Source organism: Fulmarus glacialis, unplaced genomic scaffold, assembly GCF_000690835.1.
Source record: "Fulmarus glacialis isolate BGI_N327 unplaced genomic scaffold, ASM69083v1 scaffold7392, whole genome shotgun sequence".
In the NCBI taxonomy this organism is placed as follows: domain Eukaryota; kingdom Metazoa; phylum Chordata; class Aves; order Procellariiformes; family Procellariidae; genus Fulmarus; species Fulmarus glacialis.
In genome coordinates this window covers 16115-36984 of record NW_009195856.1, presented here as the reverse complement: position 1 = coordinate 36984, position 20870 = coordinate 16115, and the positions used below count along the sequence as shown (strand labels likewise).

Genomic DNA, 20870 nt, shown 5'->3' with positions numbered 1-20870 from the left:
GACTTATGCACCAAATGAGCTATATGTGTAGATTTTAATTACACCAACTGGCTGCTACTGGCTTAAAAACGTACTCTAATCTAGGAAGGGAAAGGAAACAGGCAGCCAAAACAGAGCAATGTGCAAATGTTGGATTTATTTCATTTTTTTAGCTTCAGAATGAGGTCTCAGACTGTGCTGGTGGCTGCTTATTTATCGGGCTTATATATCACTCTGCATTTTCTGCTACCTGCTTTACAGGTGCTTTCTGTGTTAGCAAGTACTAACTGGAAAATGTGGGAAAGCTCTGAAGTTGCCTTTCCTGCACGTGTCTGTGTTCCAGTCCCTACGCCTCTTCAGAAATGTGGAATCTTAAAAGCTTTGGTAGTATAGTTATTCTGAAATGCAAAATAAAAATATATTGCCATAATCATTTAAAGAGTTTATAAAAACAAATGTTAAGAGGTCATCTTAACCAGTGGTCTCTGAAGAATGTGTTACTAGTAGGTAAATTACTGTAAGTACATGTTATTGCACTTGGTTTGTAGTTCCCCTATGAAGTAAGAGAAGTTCACTTTATACATATTTTATACATTAAAAAAAAAAAATCCAAATAGTTCTGTTGCTTCAAATCTGAAGAGGTCTGAAGTATTGTAAGTGTAAAAGGCACAGAAACTTCAAACACAGCGCATGACCCTGAGCTGTCCTTTGTTAACGTCCCTCATGTCGCATAAGGGTATCCATGCTCTTTGGTTCTAGGAGCACTATACGCCGTTCTTAAGCCTTGCTGGATTTTCATGCCACAAAAATATTTTCTTTAGATTAACTTTTACTCAGTTGTTCTCAGCCTTTCCAGCCTTTTCCTGGCCTCTTGTTATGCTAACATGGTTTGGGATTTCCTTGCTCTAATTTCATGACTTTTCATGTACTAAGGTGGTTATTAGCATTTGCTGGCCCATAGGCAGCAATACCAAGTTGGTCGTCTTGGAGGATGGACGTCAAGGGAGATGCTAGTCATTGCTCTCATTGTTGGGCTTAATTTTAACTTTGAACTCTATCCTGGCCTTGCAAGAAAGCGCAGCAGATGGCTGGCTGGTTTTACCTAACTCAGGAAGGAAGTTATGTTGTTCTGGGCACGTCCATGGCATCCTCAGGGAGTTCACCCTATGCTAAAAAGATGTTTTGCCAGAAGGCATGTATATTGAGAAACTAACTGTGCACCTCTTTGGGGTTTAGATGTGGGATGTGTTTTTAAAGAAACTATCGGAAGGCATCTTCCCTACTCCTCTGACTTCCTTCACCCCTCTGAATTTGGCTTTAGAGGCACAGGTAACATTGCTCTCATTTCTAGGCTCTCTTTTTGAAACTTCATTGTTTGTTGTACTTTGCCCGTTTTTGTACCCTACAACACCAAAAATAAAAGCAGTATTTCAAAACTTCAGACTTTCTGTCAACACCTAGAAGTGCCCTGAAGCTCACCCTTGACAGAATCTCTGTTGCAATTTGCTGACGTTAGTTATTGAGGGACTTCTAAAATGGACACTCTGCAGGAGACTGCGTATGATAAATCTAAATTGTGAGCACTTATGTTTACAATTAGTGGTACATGGAAGAAAAGTCTATACATTTCAGACTTGAAGTGGGAGTTTGTGGTAATGTGGTAATAGAGTTTGCCAAAGAAAACTGTGTATGAAAATGGAACTGCTGGAACACAACCTGAGAATGAAAAATATAAAACTTCTGGGGATCCCAAAAATCCCTCTGAAGAGCAGCTGGGTGGATATTTTTGCTGAGTTTGAAGGATAAAATCAGGAGTCTGTAGCTTGCCAGCTCCTGTGTTGCATGATGCAATTTCTTCTTTCCTATTAAGAAAACAGCCGCTCAACAGGCTTGCCTTTTATTAATGTCCTATACCTCGAGGTGTGTATGATTGAAACAAGACTTTTTATGCTATGAGGCAAAGCTGGAAACTTTATATGAAAACTGCGTTTGTTTTTTTTTTTTTTGAAAGCTGTTCCAGAATATATAGTAACACCGAAGTGGCATGTAGGGTTTTTGCCAGCGGGTTTTGTGTGTATTGGAGGAGGGCAGATGCCATCTCATGTTTAAATAGAAGATAGGAGAACACAGGCTGTGTGCATCACTTCACTTTGCAGTGGCTGGTGCTAAGGGAGACAGGGGAAAAATCTCCCACAGCTCCTAGTAAATCCATACCTGCCTATGTCAACTTCCTAAAATCTTAACCTGCCTGCACTCCAGAAGATGTCCATAGCAATTCATTTTTGCATGTCTTAAAACTCAGAATACTTAATTTTCTCAGTTTGTAATGGTGCCAACTCTGGCTTGAAAACAAAATGTATTTCCTGTAACTGTTTTTCCTAAGCTGATTTTTGCACTCTTTGTGGCTGCATGCATGTGTGTCACAGGATCATGACACGGACTGCCAGTGTTTAATGAAAAGCCACATTTATTACATTTACTCTTAGGAGGAGATGAAATGGGTGCAGTGCGAAGCTATGGCTTTTATTTGTTTAAAAAAAAAACACCTAAAGAGCTAGTAAGTATTGATAGTGGTACCTGTAGATGTCTGATTTTCCTTTACGGCATTCTGGTTTGCCAAACATCTGGATGGTTCCTCCATAATTAAATGACTGGCTGTTCCTAAGACATATATCTTCTCAAATGAGTGACTGTCTCTTGATAATGCAGTCAGGGAAAGATAAAGATTTTGTGGCTTTCACAGGGAAACACTCATGGTTTAATCTTAGTTTTTAGGTATAAGGTGAAATTCTACGTTCCATTCCTTCCTTTGCACTCACAGGGTGCATCCTTGGTTTTCAACTGGTTTTGTTCCCTGTATCGGCTCACCAGCCACACAGGTACTTACCTACATGTGCTGATGCAAGGAAGAAGCAGAACCAGGCAGGTGCTGCTCGTAGAAGCATAATCCTTGCTGGAGCAGACAGTTACTACTTTGCTGAGAGCCCTGTCTGGGTTGGCAGAGGAAGGCAGAAAACACCTCCAGTTTCACGACCATTCTAGGACTTCCCAATCTTTAAATCTGAAGGTGATAATTTTTCTATGAATTAGATTCAGGATATGTGAAAAATGTGTTTTGTTTAAAAGGCTTACTTTCATGATTGGTTTTATGCTGATAAAATCTCAAACCATTCACAGAAAAGTAAACTGAATTCTTCTCTAATTACTGGTCATCGTGCTATATGTGAGAGGAGGCCACACTGAGTGACAGCAGGCACTTCCTTCATGCACAGAATATGCTGTTCTAGAGGTACTCACGGCCCTTTCCCCTCCAGGTCAGGTCTCGGGCACTGTAGTACTTCTGGCACTCGGCCTTTGGTGGAAAACAATCAGAAGCCAGGTATTATCTAATGTATTAATTTTTGCTGTTGTCATTGAAGTGGGAATTGAGGCTTTGAGGGGTAATAGACATTCTAAGCTAGGTACAGCCTCTAAAATGTGTAAAAGCTCAAGTTAGTGCAGAAAATCAGCCAGGTTATCAGTGGGTCTCTTCCTGACTGAGATACCTAGCAAATTGCTTGCCTGTCTGATCTGGTAGCAGCGAAGCTTGAGTATGTTCCATTTCTGTATTTTTTCAGTCAGCATTACAAAGTCCCCAAGCAGCATTGTATCTTTATTTTATCAATCTTGTTCATTTGTGTGAAGGTATTGGTCAGTCAGGAAACTATAAATCACCAAACTGTTGGCAGACAAGTCAGACTTTTTAAAAGTCAACAAAGAGTTGACGTACATTAGAAAATGGAGAAAAATGATCTGCCTTAGGGAGGGATGTTTTTACTCAAAATAAACATTGACAATGAGTGTATGTGAGTTCGTAGTGTATTTCAAACATTCTTGCCCTTAAAATATTTTCAGAGCACTCAGATTAAAATGGCAGAGAACAATAGTATTATATGCTTGCATATAAGTTTGACTTTGTTCCATGTTTGTCATAATAGAAAATAGCAAATACAATATTCACTTAGCATCCATAATTCAACCATGTTCTTTATTTGCTTTGGAGTTTGGTAGGTAATGTGTCAGACGACTTTTAGGCCCTGGAGAAAATCTGTGTTAGAGAGAATGCTAATTCTGCCCCCCAAAAAACTCTGGGACGTGACTTTGCTGAACAGAAATGGAGCCCCCTGATTGGGTGTAATTTTTCTGCTCTTTTTTTTCTGTTTTTCTTTTCACAGATGAAAATTTCCTAGTTGAAAGGTTACTGTCTTAAATTAAGACTTCATATTTATTTTTTCTTATTTTGTCATGTTCCACTCTACTTTTGTGGCATTTTCCCTAGATATGGACCACCCAGTTGTTTTAAGCCAGCTGTCAAAATAACATTCAGTAAGAGGACTGTGCTCGGTTTTGCAGGATGTAGCCATGCAAATGGTTAAGCAGAGAACCTGGATATGGCAGACCCATGTCTTATTGCTAACACCACCTTAGCAAGCTCAGTTAGCTCCATTTTTATAAGTCTAACCTCTAAATGTGGATTAATTCTGTTCTTCTATCTGTGGTGGAGTGATTTGTAAAGAAATACTTTACGTGAGCTAAGTAGTAAAAATTACAGCCCTTTTCTGTTTGAGTTAGACTGTCTGGCATTTAAATAATTTCTGGAAACACTCATTCTCAGCCTTTTAGCAAAGACCAGCTTTATCTGAACTGTTGTGCTCTGTCTGTCAAACACTGATTGAAGAAGTCTCCATTCCCTTGCTAGCTTGACTTTATAACCAAAACGTGGAAAAGGTCCTTTGCCCTGAATAAGGGATGGGCTTTTTTAGGACAGTTGTAAGCGGTTCAACAGTTGACATCTATCTGTAAGAAATCTGCTGTTTAAAACTAGTTCAGGGGTGTCATATACAACTGGCCACTCTCTTCAGTCACCAAGCATTCATCAAAAGCATCTCTCTATCAGTGCATTTGAAAATCTTATTTAGTAACGTTTCTGGTCAGGAAATTTGAGGTCCTGACAGGAATTTGAGGTGATAGTTTTGTAGCTGTTCTCCACTTGACCCTGAATCTGATGAAATTTTGCTGTGTGTTTGCTCTTACACTCAAGGCCTTTTGACTCCAACTGGGCTTTGTGTTCCTCTCAAAGAACATAATTTTTTACTTTATCTTGTTAAGGACTGAGTAGTTATGAGACCTGTACATTCCCAGTAGGAAAAAACAGTGTCAACCAACTGATCTTTATCAGCTGCTGCAGGAGTGGGTCTCGAATGCTGACTTGCTTCATTTCTGGATCCAATGAGAAAACCACTGGGAAGGGTAGCTGCTCCTCTGCTGCACTGAAAGGTCTGAAGACAATAATAAAAGACCATCCCGCCCCTCAGGAAGAATAGAAATGTTTTACAGCAATAAAAGTAATCTATCTCGAATCAGTTCAGGCTGGGGTATCAAGATGTGGCTCTAAGTGGTAGTAACAGGCTTATCTATTGTGAAGGGAAAATGAACTATGTTGTAATGGGATTTTAGGCTGAATGAGAATCTAACCCTCAGTGTGGCCCTTGCTCCAAATGAAGCCTTACATGTTTGTTTTTGTTTGCCTAAGTCATTGCACAACCAGGAAGTGGGAGGAAAAGTTGTTTGCTTTCATATCAAGGGAAGTTTATTCGTGAAAGATGCAAGTAAAATGCACCACTGCTTAAGGCTTCCAGATGGTGAGAACTCCAGTGTTTGGAAACCTGCAGCTTTTGCCTCAAATATTTTAGGAACGTTTATGTAGCTTGTGAAGAATTATTCTGTACTGAAATGAATGTTTACAGGCTGCTTTGTTTCAAGAGCCTCCCTTGCTACACAGGAGCCCTCAGTATCTACCCCTAAAGTAGTTTTGGGGTTTTGTTTGTTTGTTTGTTTTTAACAAAAAAAGTAAAAAAAAAAAAAAGCAGGGGCTATAACTTTAAAATCAGTTAGAATTACTCCTCAAGGGGAAGTTTTTGCCCAGTGCTGAGTAAATACGCTGACTTAAATAGGTTCATTCCAGTCAGAGTCATTTTCCTCTCTATCTTGAGCAGGCCTGATTTCCTGGTAAGCCAGTTCAGTTTACTAAACCAGCAGCTAACTAACCATTTCCCTTATTCCCCTCCCAATTGCTTTTAGGTTATTAAGAAAAAACATCTCACTGCATAGTTATGTGAGAGGTGGTAGCAGTACAAGGACATAGGGAGGGGACACACAGCAAAGAATTGGGAGGGAACTGTAGCAGCCCAGTGCTGCTTAGGTCACTGTATAAATGACTGAGAATTAAACCTTATCATCCTCTCTTTTCATGGGACTCTCCACATAGCTTCTATATTCTTGGTCTCATTAGATCTTTACATCCTTCTTACATGTTCTCTCATCTTTCACACCATATGTACTGCTTACAGATGATGTTTCCTTCATCCCATAATTTGGGAGAAGCAATATTTTTAATCAGGCCTTTGTTACTTGAAAATATTTTGGCCTTGTGAAACAAAGCATCTACATGTATGACGACTTGCTGAGAACTGCCATGGGAATTATTTGCGTTGGTAGATGTATTCATAGATGCATAGCCTGAAAGGGGTTAAGTTTTTCTTCTCTCTTTGATACTTTCTTTGCAGTCTGATTTTACCTAAATAAAACTTCTTTTGCACTTGCGTATTCATGTTGCATTTGGCACGATCCTACACGCTCTGTCCATAAAACCTCAGTGTCCCAGATTTAGCCAAGTTATTATTATTCAGGTATTTATTATTCTTATGAATATTGTCAAATATAAGTGAGCCAAGTGCGTGCTTCACAGCCTTCCTAATATTTAAGTGACTTCGATTGTATTGTGTGTCTACACAAATGTATCTGAACATGTTTTCGTATTTGCTGGTATGTTGTGCTGGCTAAATTAGAGGTGTTGGAATTTGTCAGACTCCTTTTGTGTCCCTCCCCCAGCCATTTTCCCAGAGCCTGAGAAATCTCTTCTTCTAAAGAAGAATGTTTACACAAGTTTGCCTTGGTCACCAAGTACATGAAGTTTTGATTTTGAATGACTATAGAAGAGCCGGCAGCAGTGCTTTTTATGCTCTTGGAAGTGTTAACTCTTCAGTTTGTTTATGGCAGTAGTGAGCATGAGGATGAGCACACAGTATATTTTTATATTTGCAGAGAATGGTTCAAAGCTTAAGTGCTGCCTGTCTGCCATTTGCAATCAGCAGCAGCCAGTGTGGAAGGACCCCTTGTAGAAAGTGAGGTAGTTGCTGTACTTGATAGAGGACTCTGTTCTAGGAGCTCTCCTGTTTTGATTAATTCTCCGCCCTTTGCCAGATCTTGTCTGTACATCTTTTTCTCTGCTGAGTTTTCAAGAAGGCTGCAAAGAAGCTTGTGGCTTAGAGAACCACAGTGTTGCAGTTCACATACTATGTGCCAGAAATACCTGTTTCATTCCTGCCTGTTATTTCCAGTTTCCCTGGTTAGCAGATTGAACTTTCAGTGTTAGTTTTAACATTGAGAGGAAGCACTTGTTCAAAATGTAAACTCTTAAATATGGTAGTTGGTGTAGCTACATGATTTGTGACATTCCCTTTAGATTTTAGAGGAAAATCCCCTTAACACAGGGGTGCATGATGTTAAAAATGAACGTCTCCTTTAAAAGATAGCAGAAAACATCCCGGGAATACTGGCTTTTTCAGTTTGGGGCATGTTGATGAAGGTCCCAACTTTTCACACGCAATTTAATAGTAATTGGAGTTGTTTTCTCTTGAATCTGTTTTTTACATTACTCCCACTGGAAAACAGCTCTGTATATCAAGCTGATATTTGTAGGACCCACAGGGAAGCAATATGTCTGCCTGTACTGTGCCCATTTATTGAGACTCGCTGATGTTGGCATGATATGCATCTCTGTTTTCAGAAGCTTTTCCTTCGTTTTTGCTTCCCAGCAAAATTAAGTCAGCACTGTGTGTATAGGACTGCTTCTGTGAATCTTGAGGTGCCAAGGATGTCAGACATGAACCTTCAGCTGTAAAAAGTCTTGAATTCAGTCTAACTTCCTTGGTTATTCTGTAATTATATCTTTGGTAATTGATGCTGTTAAGTGCATCCTGCCATGGTGTGGTTGGTAACCTCTGCAATTTCCCACTGTTCAAGCAAGCAGGTGCTTGAGGTGAAAAGTAAATCAAAAGTTGAAAAAATACATCTCTAGCAGGGTCTCACAAATATCCAGTAGCTTTCATTTCTCCAGGTTATATTCATAAACACTAAGGGTTTTTTTCCTCCTCTACACAGAAGAAAGATGAGCTCTGTAAAGGACAGTGCAGAAGCACAACTTGATTTAGTTTGAATTAGGAGCCGAATCACCTTTTAGAGGAACTAAATTTTGTCCACTGAAAGGGGGAAATCAGGATTGACTAGAATGACTAGAGCAAAATCAGTAATTGTGAATGTTTTCTTCATTCATTCTCCAAGCCCAGGCATTCTGTGGGGATATATTACATCACTAGGGACGTTAGTTTAGAAATTGGGTGGGACTATATGCACGTAAGGTATATGGCATGGGTTAATGAGGCAGCAGCCTGTGTAAAAGTATGACTACAAAAACTTTTTGATGTGCCTTCTCACTTTCAGAGCTATTATCTTCTTGGGAGGCAGTGGAGGAATGCCAAAAGATCTAAGGACAGGGAGGGGACAACTTGCCAGTAATTGGTTTGTGAATGAAAGAGAAAGGAGGTCTTAATAAAAGAAAAGTGACATGTAAATGCTCTCTTCCAGTTTTCACCTGGCAGCCACGAAGGGACATGCAGAGTGCCTGAGGATCATGGTGACACATGGTGCAGATGTGACAGCCCAAGATGGTGCAGGTATGCCTCTGTGAACCTACACATACAGCATAATACACTCAATTTGCCTATATAGTTCTTGATACGCAGAGTGCAACTACAGATCTGACAACACTGCTTTTCTCCACACACTGTGAAGGAAAAGCAGTTGTAACACTTGCAGGTTTAGCCATACTTGCTTTTCTGCACATAGAATTCAGATTCTAAAGCCCTTAAAAACTTTTGTCCTAATACTATAAATGTCAGCATTTATAGTGGACTCCAGATGCAAAATAGTGGCTTGATTTTTTTAAAAATTGTATTTATTTTTAAATTTTAAAAACAAAAACAAAAACAAAAAACAACCAAAAAACCCCTCCCCCAACTCTTTTTGTTAACTTCATTTGAGGCTTTTTGTAGGTTAAATCAAGATCTTCGGTGTTGCTTTTATGTGTATCCAAGCTATTAACCACATTAACTCTGCAAGAGTTGCAGTAAGACATTTTGTCAGGATTATGACGTAATGAAAAGAGCTGATACAGGCCAAAACAGACCTGAGATCTATTAAGTATGCTGTTTCAGCCCTCTAAAGTCCTATGCCTTAATTACTGCTCCACTGGGAGAATGACGGGACCTGAATTTGAAACTGGCAAACTCTTCTTAATAGATTTCAGTTGACGTATCTGTGGAATCTGTGCCCAGCATTTTCTCTGGCTACCAAAGTCACCTGAATGAGCTGTCAGCATTCTGTCTCTCCAGTAATGATCTGTAAATGTTGGGCTCACAGGTTCTGTTTTGGCCACCGATTGCAGCCTGGGGGAATTTCTGTCATACATGGAAATTATTTGCCTCTATAAGGAAGTGTCTGTGATACTGGAGGAAGCATTCAGATTATACATAATGATAAGAGAATATATGTACCTGATACAGACTGTTATTCAGAATTCATACTTCACCTTGCCTCAGGGTTTATAAGTTGTTTGAATAATAACAGGTTGCCTGCTCTCACCTGAGAGTGTCAACCCAGTGTTCATTAGGGAAAGCCTTGTCTGTAATAGTCATATTATTTACAGTGAGATTCTACTGTCACAAGTGGCTCTGTCTGTATTGAGTGCTAAATCTTGGCTCCTTCTTTGCTTAGTTACATGGATAATACATTCTTTTGCTGTCTTGACCTCTTTAATTTTTCAGATGCTCTGTAAGATGAAACTAGAGGAGAGATTGCAGTTTTTAAACATAAATCCATAGTTGTAAATCACTGTATTGCATAGCTAAATATGAGATCACAGATGCTAAATAAATTAACATAAAAGAGAATCTATGAGATGCAAACTGAAGTAGGCCTGTGTCGGAGTCCTCTTCTACATGCACTCCATGGATGATACAAATTCGTTGCAGTGGTAGCTGGTGAATTTGGCTGGTTTTGCTCTTGGTGCTGGGTTCCTTTTTCATTGCCAAATGGAAGAAATCATGAAGACACTTGACAGACATTTCTCTGCAAGGGAAGCTGAGTAATATAGGAAAATTGTTTTTTAAGATAACTGTGCAATTTTTGACTTCTGCCAAGGTATAGTCTGACACAATGTTTGTGTCATTCCTTTATATGAAGCTAGACATTAAGATTATTCTGTTACCTGCCTGAACAACACTCTGTTGTAAATACATTCTGCTTGATGTAGGTTTTTATTTTATTTTCTCTATCCTTACTTTTCATGTGTCATGATAGGAACAAGAGGGACAATTCAAAATTTTGCCTTTGTCATGCAAGAGTTTATTGCTGTGCTTTGGCGTGATTGAATACTTAATTTGCTTTGCTTTTATTCATTTAGGGCACAGCGCTTTACATCTTGCAGCAAAGAACAGCCACCCTGATTGCATTAAGAGGTTACTTCAGGTAAAGTAAAAATTAAATTAATTTTGATTTTTTAAGTTTTCCTTTTGTTCCTCTAGATTGTTTCTACTAGATACAGACACATTTCCTGCTAATAATCTGCATCACACTCATATACTGTTGTCCTATCTCCTTGCAATGAAGAGAGCTGCTTGAGTTTGAAGACCTTTTAGCACTGTGAATGGATGATAGAAAACAGTGTGGTATCTTCCCTGAGTGGTCCACAAATCGTTTTCCGTGTGCAGCTGATCTGACATAGTGGCGTTGGGTTTCAAGCAGGTTGCAGCTTCTGTCTGATTTCCTGTGTTTTGTCTGTGTGGTTGGATGGCTTGGAAGTAGATGGGTTAAGAGGTATAGGGGAAAAGGATTTTTCACTTCTGGGGGGATTTTGATATTGTTCCACTGGAATGCTTTCTGTCTGTTGTTAACCATAGAAATGTCTGTCAAGTTTAAAGTCAAAGGGAGAAGAAACCAAAGTAGTTTAGATGCTAAAATACAGAAATACTTGAATCCTCAGTGAAATGAGGCAAAGGACAGTGAGGCGTTAGAAAGGGAGCAGAAAAAATGAGGAAGGAAAATAAGAAAAACAAAAGTGAAGATTAAGAGAAGATTCTCATGGTATTGAGGCTGAAGATTCGCATTAGTAAGCAGGGAGAGGCATTGTCCACCTCTGCTCCATTTCAGAAAGCCAGGTGACTTTTGGTGGAGGTGGTCAGAGGAAAGGGACAGATTTTTAGGAGCTTGGAGTTATCAGTAAGACTGTGGCTCAGACTACAGATGAAACAATGAATAACAACCCCGCTTGAGTGCAGTTGTACGGAAAGAGAATGGATCCCATATCCCAACCTCCAAATTCCTTTTAGCCGATTACCTCGGGCCGCTCCATTTGTCCATTGACTCCTGTCAATGTCTCTGACAATATTGGGTCCAATTTCACTGATTCCCACCTCCAGACTCGTTGCAGGTGGAATCCGCTGTTCCTGCACACCTGAAGGTGTTATCATTAACCACTGAGGCTCCCCACTTCGGGATTTCATGGCAAATATCCACAAACTCTAACGCAAACCCATTTACAGCATAAACAGTGACACCAAGCTGTCACTGATGGTATCGCATGCAGCAGCGTGATCAACTCAGCAGCTAGATGTGTGTTTAATACCGAGTATCTGCTACCCATTCACTTACCAGCTATAACCACAGAGTGCTTTTGTTGGTATTTTGCTAATTTTATTACAATATGCAGATTTCTAAATATGTTTGTAAGTGCAAACCTATTGGTAATATTCTCCAATAATTCATGCTGTTTGGATTCCTTGCTTGTTTCTGTGGACCAGCTTTGTGATATAAACTGTATGTGTGAGGAACATCTAATTTTAGCCTGCTGTAGTTGAATTAAAACAGGCCAAATAATTATTTTACGCAGGCAGAATCTTGACATTTTTGTTACAGAATCTCTGTGAACCTGTTTTCCTAGGAAATCGTAGAAATTGGAGGCAGGGCTGTATTTGAAAATCAAAAGCTCTAGTGTTTGTTTTTTAGAAGTCCATTATTTCAGGGTGCTATTTTTATTTTCTTTGCTGTACACTGAAACTAAAATCTTCTGTACCAAAACAGCTCTTGATAGAGATTTGTAATTTGATATTTCTGTATTTATACTTCGAAGTCTAGATTGATCAGTAGTAGCTGGTGGCTTATGATACTACAAAATATAACTGGATTGTTGATGCTTTAGTTTTTACAAATGAAAATGAAGCATTATTGCCTTCGACAGAAATAACTCAAGACTAAGTGCGTTAGAATGTGGTTGCTTCAGCTCTTACTGTAATGTAAAATATGAAACTTTTCTGAGGCAGGGGAGAGAGTTTCTTTCCTTTTTTATTTCCTGATTTAAATTGTTCCAAAACTATAACATTTTTAGGGATACCTCCCTCACCATGAGTGTTTCCTATGGCTTCAGCATAAGCTGGCACCAAGAAAGGAGAGACAAGATTGGTGGAGAGGAAAGCTGTGCCTTTCTTTCTTTAATTCTTTTTTTGTTATATGGACTGAGCTTTCTGGAGTACCTCATAAAACTTTTCCTGAAGATGTTCAGCACTCTGTTCTTAGCATCAAATGTATGTTTTATTTTCTTTGTGTTTCTCTAATTCCCTTTTTTTTCTTCTCCTTTTTGAACTGTGCAGAGTAAATGTCCAACAGACAGCACTGACAATTCTGGGAAAACAGCTTTACATTATGCAGGTAACTTCTTTGTTGAAAGTAGTACTGTCTATTTTGTTATACTTGATATTCCTAGCTCTTCAGCCTGGTGGAGCTTTTTAGGTTCTAACTGCATAAATTCAGTGACTCCATCTGATGGTTTACAGATTTTTAGATGAATACTGTGAATACTGAATTTCAGTTAATTACAATTAATAAGTTCACACTTGCAGGTGCAGAGCCATTGGAATATTTAAGATTTGGTTGATTCTGATTTCAGTCCTTTAAAAATTGTATCTTCTCATGCTAATTTGGACCATGAATATTGGTTGTATTTCTGCATACAGCTTGCTATTCATCATAGAATCATAGAATCATTAAGGTTGGAAAAGACCTCTAAGATCATCAAGTCCAACCGTTAACTCAACACCACCATGTCTACTAAACCATGTCCCTAAGCGCCTCATCTACACGTCTTTTAAATACTTCTAGGGATGGTGACTCAACCACTTCCCTGGGCAGCCTGTTCCAAGGCCTGACCACTCTTTCAGTAAAGAAATTTTTCTAATCCTTTCAGTGTTTCTTTCCTTCCTTCTTAAAACGGAGAAATACAGGTTAATTTGGTTTTCTTGGACGCCACTGTAATGCTTCAATATTGCAAGTGGAAGTGCGGAACACAAATTTTGAAAATGAGGTTTAATGGACTTCTATGCTTGTCTCTCTCGGTTTGTTTTTGGTTTTGTTTTTGTTTTTTTAGCTGCATGTGGTTGTCTTCAGGCAGTTCAGCTTCTGTGTGAACACAAGTGTCCAGTTAACTTCAAGGATTTGGTATGTACCTCTTCTCCTATTGTATACTTCAGAGCTTTTACCGGCCTCCTCTCCAGTCAATCTCAGGTGCAGCAGTTCAAAGAAATACTGTGCTTATATTTCTCCCTGGATTCTCTGGCAGAGGAAGTTCATTTTGCAGCTTGCCATACCAGAGGTGGGGAAGTACTTCACAATCTAATACAGTAGTGTCAGGATTTGTTGCTTGTTAAATTCAGACATTGGTACAAGTAGCTACAATCAATTCTGATATATTCAAAACATGATTAAACGCCTTTCCATTGACTCCAGTAGGCTTTGGAAAAGGCCTGTTATGTGGCCAAGTGCTGTGAAATGCTCACAAAGCCCAACCAGAGTATGATAAGCCTGAGGGGGAAAAATATACTTGGCATAGTCTAAAGGCTCAGGAACACTACATTCACTATTATGAAATGTCTACAGACAACTTTGGGAATGATGCAATTGCCTGATAGAAAACTCCCTGATGATAAAGGGAAGCGACCTGACAGAAATCAGGCACAAAAGAAAAAAAAAAGCATAGAAACATTTAAACTTGTTTGTTTGTTTGTTTTGACTTGGATCTATCTCCTTCTTACCTGATCTTTTTACTAAAAAAATCTGTCACAGAGGTTAGACCTAAAATTTCATCAGATGCATTTTAAAGGCAGAAAAGGTTTGCTCAATCTTAAGAAGAGAAAGCTGTAGGAGTATCTTAAAAATGACCTCAGCTACATCATGTTGATCATAGGGAAGAGGGACCCACATCCACCTCAGAGGTGCATGACAAAATGATGACAAGCAATGGTCAGAATTTGGGCAGTGGACCTAATTGAGAAATTCTACTTAGGTACTAGGGAAAAAAAATCTCACCATGAAGGTGGTCAGACACTGGAACTGGTACTCAGAGATGTCATGGTATCTCTGCCTTTGGAGATGCTTAAAACTTGACTGGACAAGTGTCTGAGCAGTGTACTGTAACTTGAAGTTTGCCTAGCTGTGGATTGAGAGCAGAGAGGGAGAAACCACAGATGACCTTTAAAGGTGTCTTCCAACTAAGTTATTCTGTGATTATATTAAATGTTATATTTTTGCATTGTGCTTAGTTAAAATTATCGTTTTTGTTGTGGAGCTACTTAAAGGTATGTGTGGTTCCCAAATCATCATGTTATAGCATTAAGCAAACAGCAAAGGGAGTACAGACAGCAAAAAGCATTCCTACTCCTAATGCTGTCCCAGTGGTCAAAGAAGGAATTAAAGTAAACCCAGCTACATTTATGGTACGTGAGAACAATGTACTGATAGCATGTTGTTTGTGCTATATAGAAGGAAAGTTCATAGCTGACCTTTAATTCTCAGAGTGATATTTGTAAGTGGATGGATTATTGTTCATAGTGTCTTTAAATGCATTCCTAGGATGGGAACATACCTCTGCTGCTTGCAGTACAAAATGGTCACATGGAAGTCTGCAAATACCTTCTAGATCATGGAGCAGACATCAACACCAGGGATAAAAATGGAAGGTACGGCAGGTTAACGTGTTAATTCTTCCCCAAGGCTGACTGTCAGATGAAGCTCTCATCTCAAATCCTTCCCCAAATAGTTGTTGTTATGTGAAATAATGCCTTCTGTACTAGACAGCATATCCTGATTCTTGAGAAGGCTTACAGAATTCTGCCTAAAGGGAAAGGTGAAACAGAAACTAAGCAACTATAAAACCAGATGTGCCTGTAAAATTTTCTTTGGGCTACCAGAGCAGTAAATCCCATTTTTCAATAATTGCTACAAGAATCTGATTGGTCGTACTTATCCACACATTGCTTTGTACGTGTTGGAGTTTTAAATGCTGCTCTGTTCTTGGCATGAGTTAGTTTCTTGAATTTAAATCCTAAAACTGTTACTTGGGAGTAACATCCATGGAGGGTTCTTTTCTACTGTAATGCAGCCACAGCAGCAAGAGAAAAATACAGTAGAGCGGTATAGTGGAGGTGCTGTCGTCTTACAAGGTGCCATTTTGTTGTGTTAATAGATATCTAGTGTGTCAGAAAACTGTTTTTAAAAAGCAACATCCTTGTCGTGAAAAATGCACTTGTTCTGATGATACTGATGAAAGTCAAGAGTCTTTGAAAATTATGGACTGTTTGAAAATTATGGACTGTTTTATAAATAGTTGGTTAAACTGTGAAGGTAAATCAGGATGCTGAGAAGACTTGGCACTTAAAATAATCACGATTACTATCAGGTGTATGTGATACAATGCCCATATTGTTCTTTGGCAACACCTGGGAGGATAAGACTGGGCCGTAATTTGTTTTTATCAGTCCAAAGTTTATTAGTGCACTCTTTGTTTTAAGTTGTGCAAAGAAAAACCCTTTGTCATCTTGGTTGGTTTGAATGGCCTCATCGGTCCTTTGAACCTGAGGCGTTGCCCGCTCTGGGACCTCTGCTTTTCCCTCACTCCCCTACTGTTTAGTCAACAGACAGTGTTAAGAGTTTCTAGTTTAGTTGGATGAAGGCATTTCTGTCATAGATAGGACAGACTTGCATTTTTGTATTTTATTTTTTAAGAAAGTACTGTGTGTAGAAGCAAGAAAATGATATAACATGGAATACACCATTTTACTTCTTGCTTCCCTTCTGGCAAGGAGAGTAACTACTCTTGCATCTCCTGTTCACAAAGGTGGTTAAGTTTTTATTGAAAAAGGAGAAGCCTTACTGGGAGAGGAAGGGGATAGCCTTTGAAAATGGCATCTCCAATTTCCTATCTTGTCCAGACTAAGAGAATTATTTTGGTAATCTAAAGCCATCCCTGTGACTGTGGAAGTGTTATCCAAGTTGTCACTCAGCACTACTTTTTAGCACAGCACTGCAACAGCCATCACTTCTCTAGGGCTTACCTATTACGGGGAGTATGTTTAATTCATCAGTGGAATGATTGTCTTGATACCTCGCAAATATTATCACTGTAGTAACTTTTGAATTTCATGTCTGCACTGGGGAATGTGTTTGCCAGTGAAGCTGGCCAACTTATTAGGTATGTTTTCATGTTAAGAAGGGAGAATTATGTCCAAGCAGGAAAGCAATATTACAGCATGCTTGAAAGGTGGGGTTTTCTGTGTGTTTGTAACTATTCTGTACATCTTTTGTGACCCCTTCAAGTCACTGAGAAAAACAGATACAACCTGTTAGGAAAACACTGCTTCTGTATGCTACCCTTACTCTCGGATCCGGCACTGTCTAACTGGCCTGTGTTAGAGACGGAATTGATTGTGTTCCAATGACCTTTTTTTTTTTTTTCTTTTAAACTGAGAGTGGCTCGGGATTTGATGTCAAACCCATCCCTCAGTCTCACCGAAGAGCTTTGAGATTTATTTGGCTTTTTGGTTGAAACCTGTCTGTCTATTTTGTCTTAAAAGCAACACATGAAGGAGAGCAGCAATGAAATAAATGTTTTCATGTCGTACCACCACTTGCAGAGCTGTAATTGGAGTGTGGCAGTGGAATTTGATAGTCTGACTTTATCCTGCAGCCGTTTCTAGCTGTGACTCTCCTCTTAGCGTCAGGAACCCATTTTTAGAAATGTTTGGAGAGGTGTGCAAAGCATGCCAGGTCTTTGCAGAAGGTCCAGCTGGGGAGTGTGGGCAAGAGGAGGAGGCGCAGGCAGGTGTTTGTAAGGAGAAACAACAGTACATGTATGTGTCAATACACATGTTGATAAAATCTTAGACTTTATTGCACAATCTGTCACACTTTTTTCCCTGAAAAAATGAGCTGCTACGTAAAGAGTACAGTGTTGACGCTTGCTCTGTGTTTGTTTTGTCTAGAACTGCTTTGATGATGGCTTGTGAAGCTGGTAGCCTTAACATGGTGGAGGCCTTCCTTAGGAAAGGTGCAGATGTCAGTTTAGTAGATGTCTTCGGACAAAATGCCCTGCATTACTCCAAGCTCTCCGAGAATACAGGGATCCAGAACCTCCTATCATCAAAGTTATCTCAGGATGTGGGTATGTAAGAGATGCCGATCTGCAGTATGTTTGTTCAGCATGTATGTTTAGCAATGAACAAGTTTACTTCATAAGGTAGCCTGAAAAATTTCAAAAGCCATCTTTAAGACGGTCTGGCTAAGGCTTCCCAAAAGCTGGAAAATGTGGTCTTTGCCATAGATGGTAATATTTAGCATGGGATAAAGCACTGAGCAGGGCAAAAAGATGTGTTTTGGAGAAAGAAAAGGTAAGCTGATGTAGCAGCGTTGTGAAGTCTTGCATACAATTTGGAATAGATCCTTTTTTATTATGTGAAAGAGTAAGTGGAACATACAGCTCCTCAGTAGAAGGGTTGGAGAAGGAACTAATGCAGACAGAAATTTTTATGGATTTCTAAAGTAGGAAGCTAATGTGCAAGAATGGTGCAAGACTGTAGTAAAATAAGAATTGTCACAATCCTTCGAATTTTATCTCGATATGAAACCCAAAAAGCAGCAGAGAAATGGTATGGTTTAAATGGAATTTGGAAATTAAAGTATATTTCTCAGATTTCAGTCAGGAATTCAAAAACCAAACAAAGTTTTTATGGTCTGGGAAGTAGAGCTGAGAGATGGGTTAGGAATGGCAAATAACTTCTTCTTTGATAGCTGTTCTTAATTCCACTTCTTTTCTGCTTCACAGATACAAAGTCACCAACAAAAGCAAAGCAGGTATTTGTCCTTTTGGTTTTAAAAACACTCAGGCTATTTAGGCTTGTAACTTAAGAAAAAACAGTAATTGACACGACTGGAAGCACTAGTAAATGTCACTGTGAGATGTGCTGCCATTGACTACTCTGTAATGTGAAAGGTTTGTGTTGCTTATTTAAAGAAATGTGTTTCAGGAACATTGCTTTTAGACCTAGCTTCTCTCTGTAACAGCAACCAGCACCCCCAGTGAGAAAAGGAAGGGAGGACGTGTGTGTATGCGCACGTGTGTGCTGGGAAGATATGCCACTTTTCTCACGTGTAATGCAGGAGCTTGGCTTTTGGACTCCCTATCTCTTTAAACTGTAGAGAAGATGATCTAGAAAAGATGATGATCTACGTGTTTCCAAAACACATAATTGAAGGTTATCCTCAGTTACATCCTACTGGAGACCCCCACCTGTGAGAATCCCAGAAGATTTAGGCAATTAAATTAGTTTCTTACATTTTTTATTTAGTATCATATCTTGGAGTGCAAGTAGACCTTGTAGACCTCCTGGTGGCTGGAAAGTGGACAAGGGTGCAATGCACTGGTTCATTCCTTCTCTGAGTGGAGAGGTGGGTTTTTCAGGGAGCTCAGGCAGAAGTTGGTGGAGAGGAAAGATGGTAGCCATTAAGAATGGCATGACTGGACTATGTATGAATGGAAGTATTTAAGATCACTAGTGCTAAACCTATTGTCAGCTTCTGCTTTTTCACTAAATCTTGTTTGTTTTCACTGAAGCATGGATTACAAGGGGGCAGATTCTTGTTGTCAGGCATGTTTAATATCTTTGTGTTAGTAGAGATGTAGTCTTTACATAGAAAAAAAAATAAGGCACTGCATGAGCTGCTAAAGTTGATATTAATGTGGGATTTTTTTTTTTTTTTAAATAAAACAACTTGCTCGGACTTTACTAACCAAACTAACAAACCTACCTTTTCTGGCTGGTGAAACTTTCAGCATGATCAAGGCTCTAAATTATGTTCAGAAAGAAGTGGAACTCCAAAAAAACGCAAAGCCCCACCTCCTCCTATCAGTCCTATTCAGGTAAAGAAAAGACCAATTTTGAGATGCTTTTAGGGGGTGAAAAGCATTTTGAACATTAAGTGAATGTTATGGGCTGGATTTGCTCCTTCACTGTTATTTTATATGTCTGTCTTACCTGAGTGCTTTTCCTGACATTAGGATGACACCATGAAAGCACGTGTTGGTTAGGTTAACTAAGCAAAATTGCTTGAAATACAGCATGGTCTGAGATACAACTGTACAAATTTTACTGTACAATTGCTTCTTCCATCTAAAGTTGAAGGTCTCCTGGTTTTGCCAGGAGTAAATAAGTAAGTAAGTAATTAAGTAAATAATTATGTGTATTTTAATTATACATATATATGTACACATTATATTATGCATATATACGTATGAAAGTAAAATACTTTAATAGATTTATATAGTATCAAAATGCAGTTTAACAGTTAGGTTTAATGTTAAACTGGAATGTTGCCTGTATAACAGCTACACTGCATATGTAACACTGACTCAGAAGAGCATTGTATAATTAGACCTGCTCTTTGACACTAACCTAGAATTGTGACTTATGTTGGTGCAGGGAAAAGTGCTCTTTAATGTGTGTGTGTACATACATATAAAGGCACGTGTTAGAGCGGTAGTTCTATGTACACATATGTATACATACCTATTTATATAAAATCTTTTACAGCTTAGTGATTTGTCCTCTCCACACTCATCAACTTCAACGCCCATGACTGGAAAAGGGCAGGCTTTCTTTGCTGACCGAGTGTGCAAGGTATCAGATTTCTGTGCTGGTGAAGCTTAGGGAAGGAAAGTATAGTAATCTATTTTGCTTAATAATCTATTTTGCTTACTGCAGAGTCTCCTGTGTATTAATTAGCTGAGTTTTAGGAACAAAAAGGAATCCAAATCTATTTCAATGTAATTTATAAAGCAAGTGTGGATTACTTTAATGTTTACTGAATATGCAGATAGAATTAGTCATAAATTAGTTAGTATTTAGGAATATGGCTATGAAAGTAAGTATTAATGCTATGAGAGCTCATTATCTAATACCCTCAAAGTGCATGGCATTCTGCAATGCAAAAAGTAGAGACCCTTTCACCAAAGACCTCAGGGAAATGGTTGTGTTCTGTCTGATCTTTACCTTATGGTATTGAAGATTTTTTTTTTTTTTAATACATGACAATATATTGCTAATATTTATCACGGGGGCTGCAGCCTTCCCAACTATCTATGAGAAAGTTGCTCATATTTCATTAATATTTGATGAGAACTGGGCAATGGAACTTGAATGGCTTTAGCAGACTTTGAAATACTGGCTGCATGCTACAATTAAACAAGACCCCAGAAATAAAAAAAACCCACTTGCCAGGATTTGTCCAGCAAGATCTGTACTGTCTATACTTCTCTTTGGTGAACTGTCCAACTTGACATCTGCTTTCTGTAA

At 38.9% G+C, this 20870-nt stretch overlaps 1 protein-coding gene across 1 annotated transcript in view; it reads left to right on the top strand.

Annotated features, from left to right (window-relative positions):
• The window catches only part of RAI14 (retinoic acid induced 14), a gene marked incomplete at its 5' end in the record, with an annotated part of 33345 nt that overhangs the window by 6399 nt on the left and 6076 nt on the right, over positions 1-20870 (top strand). The window contains 9 exons of the mRNA XM_009588228.1: positions 8725-8813; positions 10601-10665; positions 12843-12900; positions 13616-13686; positions 15097-15203; positions 17505-17683; positions 18344-18372; positions 19352-19438; positions 20109-20195. Coding sequence (XP_009586523.1) covers positions 8725-8813; positions 10601-10665; positions 12843-12900; positions 13616-13686; positions 15097-15203; positions 17505-17683; positions 18344-18372; positions 19352-19438; positions 20109-20195 — 772 coding nt within the window. The remainder of the gene's footprint in view (positions 1-8724; positions 8814-10600; positions 10666-12842; positions 12901-13615; positions 13687-15096; positions 15204-17504; positions 17684-18343; positions 18373-19351; positions 19439-20108; positions 20196-20870) is intronic.